This window comes from Harpia harpyja, chromosome Z, assembly GCF_026419915.1.
Source record: "Harpia harpyja isolate bHarHar1 chromosome Z, bHarHar1 primary haplotype, whole genome shotgun sequence".
Lineage (NCBI taxonomy): Eukaryota > Metazoa > Chordata > Aves > Accipitriformes > Accipitridae > Harpia > Harpia harpyja.
Genome location: NC_068969.1, coordinates 20,474,801 through 20,492,001, shown reverse-complemented (window position 1 = coordinate 20,492,001; position 17,201 = coordinate 20,474,801). Strand labels below are relative to the sequence as shown.

General features: G+C 37.1%; 1 protein-coding gene across 3 annotated transcripts in view; it reads left to right on the top strand.

Annotated features, from left to right (window-relative positions):
- The window catches only part of SHQ1 (SHQ1, H/ACA ribonucleoprotein assembly factor), a 55,234-nt gene that overhangs the window by 22,039 nt on the left and 15,994 nt on the right, over window positions 1-17,201 (top strand). For all 3 annotated transcript variants that reach the window (XM_052778262.1, XM_052778263.1, XM_052778264.1), the window contains exons 10-11: window positions 2,617-2,740; window positions 10,460-10,580. In XM_052778262.1, the coding sequence (XP_052634222.1) occupies window positions 2,617-2,740; window positions 10,460-10,580 (245 nt within the window). The remainder of the gene's footprint in view (window positions 1-2,616; window positions 2,741-10,459; window positions 10,581-17,201) is intronic.

Genomic DNA, 17,201 nt, shown 5'->3' with positions numbered 1-17,201 from the left:
GTTAAAAACTTAAGTTTTGCATTATGTGTTTGCTTTATTATTTGTTTTTGGTGTTGGATGTTGCTTTTGTGGAAAGCTTACTCTTGCAGTATTAAAGATGAATTTAAGTGTATGTTGTCTTTTTAAGAAATGTTACAAAAAATTGATTGTGACTTCTGGGCTCCCAGCTACTAGTAACCTCCAGAGGCTGGAGTATGACCTCTTGTCTGTCTGGGTGCTGGGCCGCCTTCTGGCCCGTTCTGGAAAAGCTGAGGATAGGCACTATGAAAAAGCTGCTCGTCTACATGCTGTCCGTAGCTCCTGGGCTTGATTCACGAGTCCTGACCTTTATTTAGGAAGTAACTGTAATTATTCCTCACATATGTCCACAGTATGTGTGTGAAACTCCATGCTTAGGGCAAGAAAACATCGCCTTCCAGCTCCTTGATCAGAAGTTATAGATATCTTCCCGTTTTAACTGGCTAACGCAAGTTAAAATAGAAAGGGCATAAAAAGCAGGGAATGTAATTTCTTAGTGTTCTTGTGTCTGTCCTTTAAGCCCTACCTCAGATATATGCTTTAATAACTTTTGAAGATGGCAGGCCTTAATAAAGCAGCTTATTGTTTACTTCTGGGGGTTTTGACTGCTGAGCCTTTCTTCAGCCTTCCTAGTTCATCACTCTGCACTTCTAGCTTGCTCTTTTTCTTGGCTGCAAATCAGGTGGCTTCTGGCTTCTCCCCCATTCTGCTGTGTGGCTTCAGAGTACATCGGAGAGTGGAACTGGGAAGCCCAGAAGTAAATGCAAACCCAATGATAGGAAAAGCTCTTAGAATTCAATCAAAAGGTGGTGGTTTGGGGTTTTTTTTCCACCTATCATGGAGAAGCTGAATTCCATATTCTTGTAGCAAAAAGACCTCAGTTCTATAGTTGTAGAACTGTTGTCTCATTAAGGCTTTAATGATTGTGTGATCTTTCAGACATGCGCTGAATACTTTTGTTTCGGGTTTCTTGCAGAGTTAGTTAGTGGACATATGTGGCTTTACCTGTCCCTTCTTTTCAGTGTTATTGCCACATCCCTGTTTGTTTAGTTGCTGCTAGCCCTTTGAAACCAACATAGACTACAGGAAACAAACCGAATTCTATTCTCTGTACTTTCAGATTGTTTACTGAAGGCATGCAAGCCTGTGTAATTAAGTTGTTACAGAGCTGGAAGTGGAAGGGACTTAACCTGGCCTGTAATCCATAATTTCTTATGATGGCAGCAAGCTAGAAAGAACTGTCCCATCCTCATTCCTGAAATTACTGAGCCAAGTCGCAGTTTGCAGGATCAAAAATGAAATTTGACAGGATTCTGGGGTTCAGTCCTTCAAACGTTTCTAGTAGTGGCAAATGTTATATATAAACTTGTTCAATGACAACTGGTTTTCTAGATCAGTTATTTTTAATTTGTTTCCAGTTGAATGTTCTGCAGTAGCAAGTCACAAAGGAGTGCAGTTAAAATGCAGTGATTGCCTTAACTCTCCAATTTTTTTTCAGATCCATATCCTAACATAGGGAAGGAGTTTTCTGCATGTGGTTATCCTATAATATAGCAGTTCTTGGCGCAGCCTGTGCCAACAGTATATTTCACACCCAGAAAATTCAGTCTCCTGGCACCAAGCTGTTAATAACTATATCTGTTATACAAACCATGTAGAGGCGGGTGTTTTCATCAATCTGTAAACAAAATTGCCTCAGCTGTGGTTTGTTTGAACTGACTGCCATTTTGCTATGCATGACGTGCACACCTTAGACTCTAAATATTAAATAACAAAACATAAATGATTTAAATGCTCACCAGCGATCCATTAAAATGAAAAATGAGTTGAGGTAGTCATATAATGCAAAAAAGTGCTGGCTGTCAGCAAAGCATTTTTATTAATTTTAATAAATTGAGAGTTCAAGATGAAATAGGTATTTTTATTTTAATTCATAAATGGAATATTTTGTCTTGAAAAGTGAAAGCTGGAAAGGAAATCACTGTCTTAGGAAAGTCTTTAATAACTCATTAATGCCTCTGGCCTGTGTAAATTGGAGGTCTTCCTCACTCGTAAAGGAGGACAATGAACTGCCTTCCTTAGGCAGATATATTTATCCCTGTCTTGAATATCTATAATTTTCATGAAAGGCAGAGTCATGTATCATTTTTAAAGATCTTACGTGTACACATGTATTTTGTTAATATCATGTGGTTTTAATTTTTCTTTATTCTTAAAAGGCTTTTTATAGCTTCCCCTTAATAGATATAATAATGTGGGACAGATGTAATTTATTGCTTTAATCTAAAGAAGGCAAAGTCTTGAGTTAGATGTTTTATTCTAATGTTCTCTACATTCTTTTTTCTTAATTCAAAACCATCAAAAGGTATAGGACTCCTGTTATCCTGCCATGCAAACTAATTGTGCAGCGCCTTGTTTCTATTTAATGTGTTGATTTCCATGTCTATTAAAATACAGATTTTTAGATGCATGATGTATAAAAGTGTGCTTTTTTCTATTCTGCTGTGACTTTTTTCCTTAAAGGAAAACAAATGAAAACCTAATTCTTTGTATCGAAAAGCACACAGACTAATTCAGATTTTTCACTGATATACACAGAGTTTCGCTAGCATTCATGACGTCCTGGTATCTTTTGGAAGAAGAGTGCTATGCTATCCCTTATACAGACATTTTGGATTAGTGACACGTGCATTCAGTGATACAGTCATGATACTGCAACTAGGTAAGTTTTTCAGGGATTGGCAAGTGATGCCGATATAGCCACGTTGTTTGTATGTCTGGTTTTTTTAATAACTTTTGAATCCTTTGGCCAGTTTCACCCAAACTTGATAGATATCAACATTTCTGGACACCTTGCAGCTTTGTGAAAATGGGGCTGGGGAGAGAGGAGAACAAAATTAGTGTTCTTAACAGGAAAAAGCCCCTGAAGCAACTCATTTATTAGCCAGCAGGTAATACATGCAGTTGTGGTGTAAATTCAGCTGTGTTTTTCACGCCAGAAGATCCGCACAGAAGAAATGTTATGAATGTCTCATCCTTAGAAAAATCTTTGATCAGATCCTGTATCTTGGTAAATCAGGATAGTCCAACCATGATTCGCAAAGCTTTAGGGAAAAGGTTTCAAAGTATTTTTCTTTATACTGTATTTGTCTGTAAAGAGATTTTTTTCTTTTGGAAAAGGACATTTTAATGAAGATTTTGTTCCAGTAGGTTAGATACTGTCATTTTTTTTAGACCCTATTCTAAAGGTGTCTAAGTTTTTATTTCAAAGCAGGGTCACTTCATTGTTACAAGTATAGCAGCAGTCTTGTTGTTCTTTGTGTTCTTTAATTACCTGACTGAAGCCCTATTAAAAAAGATTGGAAGGATTTCTCATAACTTCCATGATTTGTCTCTGTCTAAAGGAATTTTTTAAAGCATCATCATCTTCAGTTGTTCCAACTGTTCTGTTTGATTAAGTTCTGCTCATCATGGTTTTGCAGTTGCAAATCTGGGCAGCTTCCCTGTGTGATTTACTGTTTGGAAGAACTGTTGTTTTAATTAACCCTTGTCAGTGATGTTAGGATTTTGACAGAAAGGAAGCTTACCCTAATGTTGAATTCCTGCTTTCCTTGCCAGTTAGTTTTTCTGGAATTAGATATTCTGGGGTTTTGTTTTGTTTGTTCGTTAAACTGAGCCAGTCCATTAACTATTTTCTTTTTTCCTGTTCAAAATAACTATATTTGACATCTAGCTATCTTAATTCCTAAGCTGTTCCATTGTGTGTGCCAGTTTAGATTGTCATTCAGAATCACATATTTGAGGGCAAGGGGTAGTTCTGTGGTTCATATTCAGTGTTACAGTTCTTTGTGGGATTGAGGCAAAATGGTTGAGATGATTCTGTGCTAAGTTCAGTGGTAGTCTGGGAAGAACAGAAATCCTGAATTTGTATCAGCATCAAAACTTGTTTTGAATCATTGTTCATTTAGTACGTCCCGTGTAACTTTTCTCTCTTAAGAGCAGAGGCCAAAATCTCTGACTTGCGTATGTTATCTTAGTTCTCTGCTTGTTATTAGGAAAATAAGATAGTTCTAAATAACAGCCAAGTAGAGCTGTTCATAAAAACCAAGCAGTGAATACCATGAAAGCTATTCTGTTGAAAAATAAATAAATAAAATTTTAAAAAACCCCAACATTTAAAACTGAAGAATAAAAAACTGACTACACATCTGTAGCTTTGTTTTGTTTCGTTTCACATTCAGGAGTGGAGCTGTCGTCATCTTAATGACTGCAAATTATTCTTTCAGCAGCAACATTCTTTTTATATATTCCCTCTTTATCCCAGACAGCTTTCATGTAATAGTACAAACTTTCAAACCTATGGTTATTCCAGCTTCAGTTGTGCAGTTGTACACAACCATGTTTGTATCTTGGGTTGTTAAAGTTACTTGCAACTTTTCTGTTTATTGTGAGTTACTATTTTCAAAAAAGGCATTCAGTGTTAGATGATTTTTTTTTTTTTTTTTTGTCTGGACAGAAGAATCACTGAGAAGCAGCACTTTGGTGGTTTATTTTCAGTGCTTGTGAGTTGTAGGATTAAAAAAAAACAAACCACAAATGGCAATATTAATCTCTCTTACTGCCAAAAACTATTGATGATTCAAAATACCATTTACATTATAACAGTCGGGTAGTGAAGTTTTAGGGGGAAGATACACACTGTCCCTCTTTACTTATCTCCACTGGCTTATGTTGCTGTTCATAAGTGTGAAAATAAAATTCCGTTAACAAAACTGAAATCATACAGCGCTGCCAGCCTTTTAGACTTTTTTCTTAAGAGGATAGTATGTGAGAGGTAAGCTCTTTGCTTTTCTCTTGACGTTATGATGGAAAATGGTATTGGAGTGAACATTCGATGATCCAACGAAACATTTTCAGTAGTTTGGTAAGGGAGGTGGCATCTACAATAACTGTGTGTCAGGTTTCCTACTCCATCCTCCTATGTTGGACATGCAGCTGCTGTTGCCTCCTTACCCTCTGCTTTTAAAACACAGTGGCCCCAGTAGTGCTCATCGTCATTGTCTCCTTGTGTCACCCGTGATGGTCTTGCTCCAACAGCCAAGTCCCTGTCTTCTCTGGGGGAGTATGCTAACTCATTCTCTACTGGGACAAGAGATAGGCTAGCCTTGCTTTTTCTGACCTCAGTGATTTGCATAAAAATTACTGCCATAAGCTTTAAAAGAAATTCACCTTTCTTTAGTTGATGGTTAGAATGGTTTAGAAGCAGTAGAAGAAGTTAAGTGCAGCAGGTCTGGCTTCGTTCTGTGTGTGTCTGTGCCGTGCTGGTTGCCTGGGAAACGGTGCAGGATGGGCCGACTGGCTGCAGAGCTGGTCGTGGATCTTCAAGATGCTGAAAAGGCACGTGCAAGCCTCAAGAAAAAAGAATGTGTGTCCACTTCAACTGGAGTTGTTAATAGTGGAGAAGAGGACACTACCTTGAGTGTTAGCCATGATAATCTCCAGGGGCTGCCTGGGAAGCAGACACAAATACCTTACTTCCTTCATGTGGGCATAAATCTGTTGGGAGGGGCATTAGCAAGTTAGCAGTGTAATGATGAAGGTAATGGTGATTAATGTTAAGTTCTGAAAGTTCTGGGGTTTGTGCGTCAAATTAGTACTTACTATTACGGTGTGTGTATAGTGTGAAAAGCTCTAAGTTTTTTTAAGTAGCCAACTACCAAAGAATTGGGGAAGATACAAAATGGATGTATTACCTGTCTATTATCACAAGTTGGGGGGGGGGGGGAAGTGTGTCTATGTATTCTTAAAAGAAATAGATTTGTAGATAATGGTTGTACTGCCAAGGCACATTTGTTCAGTCAAAATGTTTCCTCCTTCAAACTTCAGTGGAAGTTGAGTTATGCATTTGAGGAATTTCTGTTTTTACAAAATACTTAGCGAACTACGCAATGTGCAGAGCGTAGTAGTTACAGCATTAAATACTCTGTTACCCTCATTGTTGACTGGAAATGATGCCTCACCAGTTTGGCACTGTATTGCAATACATGCGTGATGAACATAGGTAAAAATGACTGTCAAGTAACAGATGATGAATTCAATTAAGTAGTACCACAAAACTGTTCCTTTTCATGCAGATGCAAGAGGACTGGTGTTTAACTTAAGAATCAGTTTGAGTTGGCCTCATCCTGACTCGGGGTTTCTTTCAGGATGCTGGTAACAGAAGCTGGGACATAGTATAATACAATGTTTTGATAATAGTAATAATAAGCACAGTAAACTATTTAAAAATAGTAAAGAATTCTGATGGGACTGAATTGTTACGCCTCAAGTTATGTGACTTGACTTTAAAAATATTAGTGCTATGATGGTAGATCACTTCCGAGGTACAGGATACTGCATTTTTAAGCTATTAAGGATCCTTGCATGTGGTTGAAACACTTCTTATTTTGAATTAAGACTTCCTACCAAAGTGTTAATTGTAAGGCAAATGCATGAAGCTGATTAATGTTGAGGTCCTCAGCAGATTTTTTCATATGCTGTTTTAGTGATCTATATTACTTAAAATACCTCAGCAAAACTGTTCAAAATTCAGCATAGTTATCTAGGATATCTACTGTATTTATCTGTTCTTTGGATAGGATTAAAAAAGTGTATGAAATGCAGTGGTACATCCAGCTACAGTGCTATTTGCAACAAAATGTATATACTGCATTTGACAGTTGACTAACAAAAGTTTATCAGGTGTGGGTTTTATGTAAATATATGGAGCCCTTTTTCTTTTCAGTAGATCTGTAATAAGTGGTGTGGGCTGGTTCTCTCAGTATTTGCTGACACTGTGTTACCATTGCATAGTACTGATTTGGAAGTTACTGTCTATGAGTTAATAATGAAGAGGAAACTCATTTGTGCTCTTTTCTGCAACATAAAATATGCTTTGCTTCTTTCCATACAGAAGTTAACACTAATAGATTAAGGATTCTATAATTACCCATTAAAAAGAGATAGTACTGTTGCCTAGCTGGGTAAGTTATTACCAGGACATTTTCATTTAAAAGGCCATAAGAGTTCTGTTCTTGTTTTTAAGAATGCTGTTCTTCACTCTTTTTAATGAGACAGCAAAGTTCAGTTTATCTTTAGATAAATGCTCCTCCTTCTTGAAAATGTGGAAAAACATACAGAAGTCTGCAGGAAAAATGACTTAATGTAAAATAGAATGATGGGACTATTAATTTCCTTTGCTTCCAAATACTCAATATGAAAGCTGGTAGAATTTCCTGATGCCATGAAATTAGTAGGTTATTGTATTAAATGGCAGATATAGAACTAGGGTCAAATTGTATTCTTTTTTGAACTAACCTGTGGAAAGAGGACTGGATTTCTGAAACTGTAGAATTCAAGTTGTGGGCTGTCATCTGCCAGCTGTCATAGCAATGAACTCCAGAAGAATCCAGTGATCTGCAGACATATGCTCTGACTTCTATGATTTTTGCCTTGTCTGCTCAGCCTCTTTGCTGCTTTTTCTCTGAAGTTAAAGCTCATCCTCTCCCCAACAGCAGTGTAATGATTTCTAATGGCAGGAAAAGAAAACCACCTTTGTCTCAGAAAAACAATGGGTTAATACTTAGATTTGGTATCCCATCTTGCAGTATATCACGATTTCAAGTTGCTGGTTGTCCTCCTTTATCTCTAACACAGCTCTTCACATCAAAAAATAGAGGGTAGCAGAGTCTGTCTTAAGTCATACACTTTTAAGTTCTACATTTTAAATTTTAATAGCTTAGAAGATCAAATATTTTTTATTCTGTTACAGAAGTTGGAATCCTTTTATTTGTACTTTTAAATATAATGAGTTTTGGTTTTGAATAATCAGGAAATAGTATCTGTACACAAAAAGCAGCGTGTTTATTGATAAGTATAATGCAGAGCTCTAACTTTACACAGAAGATACGCAAAAACTGACTTAAAAATAAACCATTCATATTTTCCTGAGATGATTATCAAAGTTTCTTGTGCCTGCTCTTAAACATTTATTGATGTTTTTTCTAAATAGACAATTTTTCTTCTTCACCCTTGAACTTAAATGTGCTTGCCTCTTTAAGCTCTGTGAAGAAAATGAAATCGGTTATCATCGGCATGTCTTCATCTTCTATTCCATGGTTTTCTTAACTCCGGTATACAGTGAATTTAAAAAAATTACAATCCTAGGGCTATAAAAGAAGTAAGATTTTTAAAACTAGCACATTTTAGGTTTGCTTTGACAGACAACCTTTCAGTGAGTTGGACCGACATAGCTGCCAAAAAAGCCCCTAGCCTGTTCATCTTTTGGCTTCATCAGTTCTCTGATCCAGTTCACTGTATGGTTGCACAAATACTTGCACTGGCACATCACAAAGAGCTGTGGAAAAGGAGGTGGCAAAGGAGTGCAACAAAGAGTACTTAAGCCAGTGTAAGTAGTAATACTACTGAATACATAACCACAGCCTGAAAGTTAAGACCAGATGTCTACTGAAGACTGAAGCAGATATGCAAAGGCAGAACCTACGGTGTGGAATTTCACAGAAATAGGCCAAGAATCATCTGTGTGTTACAGAATATCCTACATTAAGGCTTAAATAGTGTTTTCTCTTCAGCTTTTATTTTTTATTGCTGTGGTAAGGAGTTAAATGCAGTTTTGTGTAAGGACTTCTTGTTTATAGGGTGCATGTATAAGATGCATATTCTGAAAGCAGAATTTTGGTAGTTTGCCGTGCTCCATGTGTTTGCTTGTATGTAGGGTTCCCTATTTTATTAAGTCTGACTAGATTTTCAACCCCTCTGATTAGAGGACCATTAAGCTACTATAATCTTTAATTTATGAAGAAAGACTACTTTTTATTGAGAATTAGTGTTATAGTCACTAATTTACATTCTTACTTGGCAGATGAGTAACAGTAGTGGATATTGTAAATGGTGCGGGCTGGCAGCTTGACAGGTAGAACCTTAAAAAATTAGCAAAATTTTAATTCCACATATCATTTCTTTTTAAAAGAGCACACTTCTTTTTAGTTAAAATAGTTAAGTTTGACAAGCTTGGCTTAACAAGCATTGACGGTGATACAATCTAAAAGTTCATCACTTATATTTGGGATTTTATATTTTCTTTCCTGACTTTTCTTCAGCTCGTCTCTTCCAAACCAGTGGGGTTTTTCAGTTCTGTTTGCCATGGCTTTTTACTTTCCACATTCTTTCTCCTTATTGCCATCTTCCACATCCTTTAACTTTCATTCTCTGTCTATATTTTTTCAGCATGGAATTACTTAAAAACAAACAAATAAATTTTGTGCTTGAACAGCAGGGGGAGTTCTGATCTTTTTTTTTTTTTTTTTTTTTTTTAATCTGTAAAATGTAATTTCATCCATGTTCAGGTTTCATAGCCTAGGAGGAACCAGCCTCTTGGGAGAGGGTTATTAGATTCCATTTGCAGTAGTGGCTGTTTTCATTTGAATGGGGTTTTTTTTCCCCCCCATTAAACAGTGAAAATAATTATTTTTATTTTTTTTTAGTGCTCCAGCACTTAACCCTTTAGCAACTTTCACCAGAAAACCAAGGGAGGAGATTCCAGCTAATTGGAGGTTAAATTAATCAGTTCTTTTCTTCATAAACAGTGGTTGCATATGAAGAAAATTAAACCGACTACAAAAAGATTTCTGGTTGTGGAATGAGAAAACATTCGAGTTTTTAATCTTTAACTGCATTTATCAACTGTATGTCAAATGGCACCTTCTTGAGCCTGAAGTGAGGTTTTCTTTCTGGGGTCTCAATTTGCCAAATTATTCTGTAACTAGCAGAAGTAGGAAAATTTCTGCTTAATTTAAGGCAATGGTTAGATGTTAGGCCACGGCATCGCTTACAATTGGCTTACACAATGGCTGTGGTTCCTGTGTGCTTAATCCTGCTGTGGGCTGTATGTTCCCAACCTTACTATTTTCCAACACAGGTATTTGTGCAGGTATACAGGAAAATAGGTTTTCCCTTTCTTCAGATAAATGATGGGGCATAACTTTTTGTTATTTGCGAGTTACTTTTCAGCTTGCCCTTTTTTTCTTTTGTTTTTTTCAGTATGGTGCACTGTATGACTGTGCTAAAGTCTGGGCTGGCACAGCTCAGACAAGTGGAAAACCTGGGGGAGGGGGCTTCTTCAGCTGTAGAGAATTACACGCATGACTATGCCTTGAGGCTTTAGTCTTGCAGAGATTCCTACTGAATTCAGAGGCTCCACATCCACATAGATGTGGATACTAAAGGGCATAGTCATATTACTGCTGTTCTGAGACTGTGAATCAACTTCACGTTACAAGATAGTTGTAGATAGCATGGTTATTAAAGCCTCAAAGGTGAGAAGATGGTAAAGACTATCTATTATGATTTCTAGTGAATTACAAAAATAAAAATCTGTTTCCAGGAAAAGCTGCAGTTTTGAAGTGTCTGCTGGACATTCACAAGATTTTTATGGAGAGTGACCCTGCCTACATCCTTAATGATGTCTTCATTACAGACTATTGCATCTGGATTCAAAAAATCAAGTAAGTTCTTTAGTTATTGATGTGGGAAATGTTTTTATCATACTTCATCTATGAACAAGTGTCAGTAAAATCAAAAGAAATGCTATCTCCTATAAATGGAAATGTGATCAGTCTTTGTCATTTAGTAACCTTGGCTATTCAGCTATTCTTACTACATAAGCAAAGACATTCAGTGCATTTTTTTATTTAGTGATGTCATTGGAGAAGGGACAGAGGAATTGCATTTTAAATAAAAATGTGAATTTTCATTAATATATTAATGGTTTTGGAGGAAAAAACAGCTTCTGGGGAATTTTCATTCTATTGCAATCTTTCTCAGGAAGAAAAATGTTTATATAGCACTTACGTAACATTAGGAAAAAGGTTGGAAACAACTCCTAGTTCAGAATTGATTTTATAACTTCCAATAGAATTGACAATTTCCAATTCTGGTCAGATTCACATGCAAACTATTTACATCTGTATGAAACAGATGACTTATGGACTGTAGCAGTTGTACCAACTGATTATTAACACCAGAATAAGTGTCACAAATCTCTGTGCGCTGTGTACTCTTGCCCCTGTAGTCGCTTGCCAGCTCAGTCTCCCTGGCAATGTGCTTTGGCTTCCACTTCACTTGAGTGGAAACTGACTCTGCCAGTTCCAGACAAAGTTCCTACGCTTCAGCACTTCTGTGTCTCACCTGTGTTCTTTCAATGGAATCAGCCTGGCTTTACTTATTTCCAGAGCCTTGGGAACTTTGTAACCAGACTGGTTAGAAGTATCAGCATGCTTTAATGGTTTGAAAACAAAAGTATTGGTGGGGAAACAGTGAGAAATGCATTAAATGAACAAAGCAAGCTGCATGTTCTAATCTTACTAAGCTTTATATTGTTGTCGGGTTTATTCTATTTTTCACACAGCTTTTGTTTTTTCTTCCTCCCTTTTTATGTCTTCACAGCCTTCTTTGAAGGCCCACAAAAGCACATGTATGAGTTGCAAGTCGTATTTCTCTGAAAAGGAAGGCATTACTAATATAAACACAAAAATTGCCATTGTCATATTTTTTAATATAGCAACATATAGACTCATAAAACAGTGAAACTCATAAAAAGTCTTTGCATTCCAGTTTACAATTTAACAAGAGACTGTGGGAGGAAAAAAAAAACTTAAGTGCACAAGACATAAGAAGCAGTGAATGGATATAGAGGGAACCTGGTAATAATCGTGCTCAGAAAGGGGAATATGAAAGAGAAGTGAGCCAGCTTGCATAGGCTGTATATTTAGGTGCGACCTTACCAGTACTTCTTAGATACTTCTTAGACAATTAAAGGCCTTTAGTTCATAGCTGCTTATTACATGTTGTAGGTATTGTTGAACCTTATTCTTTGTATGCTTTCAGTGACTATGTTCTTATAGGTACAATGCACAAAATATTCTAAAACAACTACAGGTGTTTCTGAACATTTTGATTCATCAATCCTGATTAGTTACAGGAACAGCCAGTTCATTTTACATTGTCATTTTTGAGGAGGCCTGTTTGAGCCACACCTTAAATACAAGTATGGGGAAATTCATGTTCAGGTTCAAGTTGAGTTGAAAAAGTGCAGTAAATGAAGGAGGAGAAAGTTATTTCATGCATCTTTCACGAAGAAATGAGTCATAAGACAGTAATACCACTGCTGCCCATATCAATGAATATAATGTCTAGCAAGTCAGTCATAAAACCCAAGGCCTTCTTTAAATACAGCAGGGAAAAATGTATGGTACATATAAGTGACTGATATATTAACACATTTACTCCCAGACACATACATTATGTACCAGTTAAGCAGAACTGACAGCTTCTGGAAAGAGGGCAATTAAGCTATCTTATTGTCATAATGACATGGCACAATAGTTGTCTGTCATTAGGAGAACAGGAGAAAGAGGAACTACAGAAACTGTTCTTATTTTTAGAGTCGGAATCAGGAAAGCATTTAAGCATATGCTTAAGTCATTCCTGTTCAGTTTAGCAGCGAAGCATGTGCTTGAAGTTAAGCATGTGGGAAGTGAACAGGAACACTTTGTTTTTTCCCTTCTGTTGAAGGGAACAACAAAGTTCACTTGTCATTCAGAAAATACATTAACAGGTATAGAAATGGGTGGTGACTTGTCTGTTAAGGACAAGGGTTCCCAGCTCCCCAAGGTAAGGCATCTGGAGAGGAGGGTGGTACATCTTCCATTCCAGAGAGAGGAAGGTTAAGACGTCCCTCTGGTAATTGCCTTTGTGGTGAAAGAGTTTTGGGAGGGGAAGGTATTTATAGGTATTTTTGTGGTGGTCTTTCAGTGAAGTTATTTGCATGTCTGATCAGTCTGGATATTTTCTCTGTTTTGTTTCTTAGCTATTTGCTCCATGCAAGTTCATTAACTTTCTTTGTCTCCATGTTCTCTTGTCTTTTCATAGCTGTAGTCCCAGGGTGCGCTCAAAATCCGTGGAGGGTTATTCTTTTCTTCCTCTCTTTCCCTCTTATGTAACCAGGTCCTAGTGGAGGCTGAGGCCTCTTCGTTTAAACAGTTAAAACAGACTGTAGGTTCTTTTTAGCGAAGGATCTGGGCACTTTAAAAACAGCTGGAAGCAAGTCTTTTAGCTCACCTGTACTGGCAGAGAAAAGTCTGGGAGCTGTAGGTTTAGAAAAAAAAGTTTGGCTTAGGCAAAAATGTAACGGATATATCAAATGGTAGTAAGCATACAGCCCCATTCCAGATTAAGCCTCCAGGAGAGGAACGCCATTGGTAGGTACTAGCTTTTAAATATTCAATGTGGAAACAAAAACCTTATGGCCAACAGTGTGTCAATAGATGATTACAGATTTGTTTTGAGATGATAGTTTGGCTGTGGCTAAATTAGATGAATAAGTGAATGTGCCGCTGGGCTGGCAAAACATGATTTATTTTAAGCACAATGTATCTGGAATTGGAAATGATTAAGCTGCTGAATAAAACACGTGCAGGTGGCTAATAGTCAATTGGGTATGGTGAGTACAAGCTAGTTTTTTAATTCTAATGATTTTTATTTTTTTCCCAGTAGATTCCTAGAAGTCTCAGACAATGCAAGATCCTAGCAAGTGTAGCTAAAATTTCATCTTCCTGTTTACAACTTATAGCTAGTTTTACCTGCTTTCTATGTTTCTAGTATTTCTCTTTGAGCTGCTTGTGAAGTTATTATTAATAATTTAATCTATTGTATAAAGTGGCATGTAAAATCCTTTTAACTGTTCATTAGGTTTTGAAGAAGGGGAGTGTGTTGCTCAGCAAAAGTTAGCAGAAAAGAGGGAAAAGTAAATGTTAACCTGGGTAACAAAAGCTAGGCAAAGACCTATGGAGGCAGCTTGTAGTAAATCTGGGCAGGTGGTGTCAACATTTATGTTGAAAAGCCAGATGGAAAATTGCATCTTTAACCCCTGAGGTCATAATGACATGTCATCACTTCATTTGATCCCCCTGCTAAGTGAGCTTATCATCCACCCTGCTGTCACTTCTGTTATTACTTTCATTTCCATAATAAAATTAAATTTAATTTGTCTGGTTTGCATGCTTTTTTCTCTTTAGGTCAGAGCTTTTACAAACCACTATGATACATATGGCAGCCTCTCCAAGGTGAAGTTATAACTGAATTTGTATTATAAGTATGAGCTTTTCTCCATCTTTCACACCTTACTTTGAGCAGAAGGAGATGACAGAGGGGAGAAGGAGCTTTGGGGAAACCACTGGTTGTCTGATAGCTGCAATATCGGCTGCCATGACCAGGGGAATCTAGGTGTGGGTTTGTTGCAGGAGAGCTTTTTCCCTTCTGCCAGGGGGGAGTTAGGTGTCTGTGACCCCATAGGAGTTGTGTCCTTTATAGAAGTCAGACTAGTTTACCCACTGACTCTTGCTGTGCTGAGGTTCCTTCGTGTAGCCTGATGTCTTTCTCTAGTGTTTTGTAGTCCCCTTTGTGCCAGTCTCTATTCACATCACTTTTTGTTGTCCACTGTTGTACATATGTGCCTTCTGGTAGCTTGGCCACATGATGCCTGCTGGCCATAACATGGGTGGCTAGGTGGAGGGCTGAACAACTTCCTATGAGTCCTTGTCCAGGCAGGCAGTTAAGTGCATACTGTTCTGCATCCCTGCATGAGAGAACGATTGTCTACCTAACATTTAAATACATGTTTAGTTTTAAACATGTACCACTTCAGTATCAGTAAATGTATATTTTCTGTGTTCCTGAGTTGGAAGTGAAGGTGTTAGTGTTCGTGGCAGTTTTCCACAGGTTAGTATACTCTACTTACGCACAAGTTGTACAGTTGTATACTTCTCAAAGTTTTATGGGTGTGAGGAATGCAGGAGAATAAGGTGTTTGATCCCATGTAATTTGTATTATATTTTTCATTACCACTATTTTTCTACTTTTTACCTTACCATCTCACCTTTCATTCATGATCTGTTCTACTGCAAAAAATGATAAAATCATTATTTTTGTTGTGTATTATAGTAGCTTCAACTCTCGCAGTAAAAGACATCTGTATGTTGAGAGAGATGAGCTGTTAAATTGCCTCAGTGTGTCCTGTGGAACTGTATATGCAATTTGATTTGTTATACCAGTATATAGGCCACTTTAATGTATGCATGCTCTGTAGTCGCACCTTTGTGTATATGTGCTCTGCAACCTAAGACAAATGTGATCTTGCTAATTTTGGTGACTGTAGGTGTAAAATGCCAGTTCAAGCATGGGCTATTTGCTTTAAAGTAAAAAACAGGATTCCTGGTGGCATTTATACAGTCTCTGTAGAAGCGGCTATTTTTATTGGAACTAACTAAATTAAAGCTAAGTCAGATATTCCTAAGCATGTTACATTTGATTCTCCTGATTTGCAGGTGAGACATACCCTAAAAGATAGGCTAGCTTCATAGGTCTGTTTTCCTTTTCATCTCTTTGTTATAGTCAAAACCTAGTCCTTGTTACAACATAATTACCTAGTCTGAAGCCAGCAGGGAGCTGCTGCTTTATGTGCAGGGTGTGAAGTTCTCTAAATAAATGTAGGATTAATTACATTCACAGCATGTCATTGAGGTGATGAGATTGACTGTGATTGTTCAACCCCCCTTAACTTTTCCCTAGGTTTTCTGAATTACTGTTTTAATCAATATAGTGTGATGTGGGCCTGAAGTGTTAAGGCCTGATGTTGCAAAGGCATTAAGGAGCCCAGGTCTCCTAGAAAAAAAAGATCTGCGAGACTTAGGCTTTTTACTGCCTGTGTCACATTGGATTGTAGAGTGCACAAGGGAGTAAGGAACTCAACCTTCAGCATCGTAGTTTCAATCTGTTGCATTGGTTAAAGTTTGGTAGAGGGAAGATTTCTTTATGTTCTTTCTGACCTTTTTCATGGCTTTAACTGACTTCAAAAATTTATTTTACAAGTTATCATCTCTATATTTGCAAAACAGACCAGGTTTGAATGTGTAAGACTGCTTTTCAAAGCATACATCAGGGTAGTGCTGATAGTTTGCTTCCTGTTGTGCCCATTTGAACACACTGTACTACACTGAATCTTCAAAAGCTTCTCTTCGGCTCATATGAGTATTTGCGTAGCTGTATAGATCTGTTATTAATTTACATTAAGTTCTCTCCTCTATAGAGCATCTTATGTATGTTCCTTGTATCTTGTTACACATACCAGCTCACCCATATCCTATGCTGTGCTTGCATGTAGGGCAAAAAGCATTTGAAAACAGGTCATGTGTTACAGCCTTCATGAAAGAATTACCTGAAGCTTTTGCTAGATTTGGGAAAATGTTTTGTAACATATAACATCTTTAAGCTTCTGTAGTCAAATATTATGATCTTTAGATGAATGTAAATAGAATTTTAACATTTATTCCAATTGTATGTTAAAATCATTTGTGAAACTGGTCATCTATCTGCAAACTTAGGAAATTTGACCCAGTTATTATTTGTTAAGATCTGGAAAACTTTGAAAAGTGTTTTGAAGTATGTAGAAACTATTTTGATTGTGCCATTTTTGCAGCTGTTTCTTCTTGGCATTTTTGTTTTCTTTAGTGGTTTAGGGTTTTGTAAAGCTCAAAATACTTGAATAGGGGAAAACCAGGCTTTTAAAAATCTTTTGGTCTTTGCTTTTTTGCTGCTTGTGGGGTTGATATTCATGAAGTCCTATTCACTCTTTGTGGCATTGCCATGTTCCTAGGAATGACTCAACTGTAACATCTGAAACTCGGGACTGTACTGCTAAATGAGGGGTGAATAGAATAAATCTTGTTGACTTTGCACCTCTAGTATGAAAATACTAAGTTCAGACAGGAGGATTCAGGAACAAAACTATCCTAAAAGATTTTCAAGTGGTGTACTACTAACATGTTAGTTTATTCAATTTTCGATCTGTAATAAGGGGAGGAGGGAATGTATTAGCAGATAAGAAAAATTAATCGGTGCTTTAAAGCATTCTCAAATGTTAGAGGAATATGCTAATTTTCAGCTGTTAACCTCTTGGATTCAGCAGCCATGATTCAGAAGAACAAAGGCATAAGCAGTGATATATTCTGGATGAAAATCCTGCTTCTTGGCTCTGTGGGATTAAACTGATTCGTACAGCATGTTTAAAG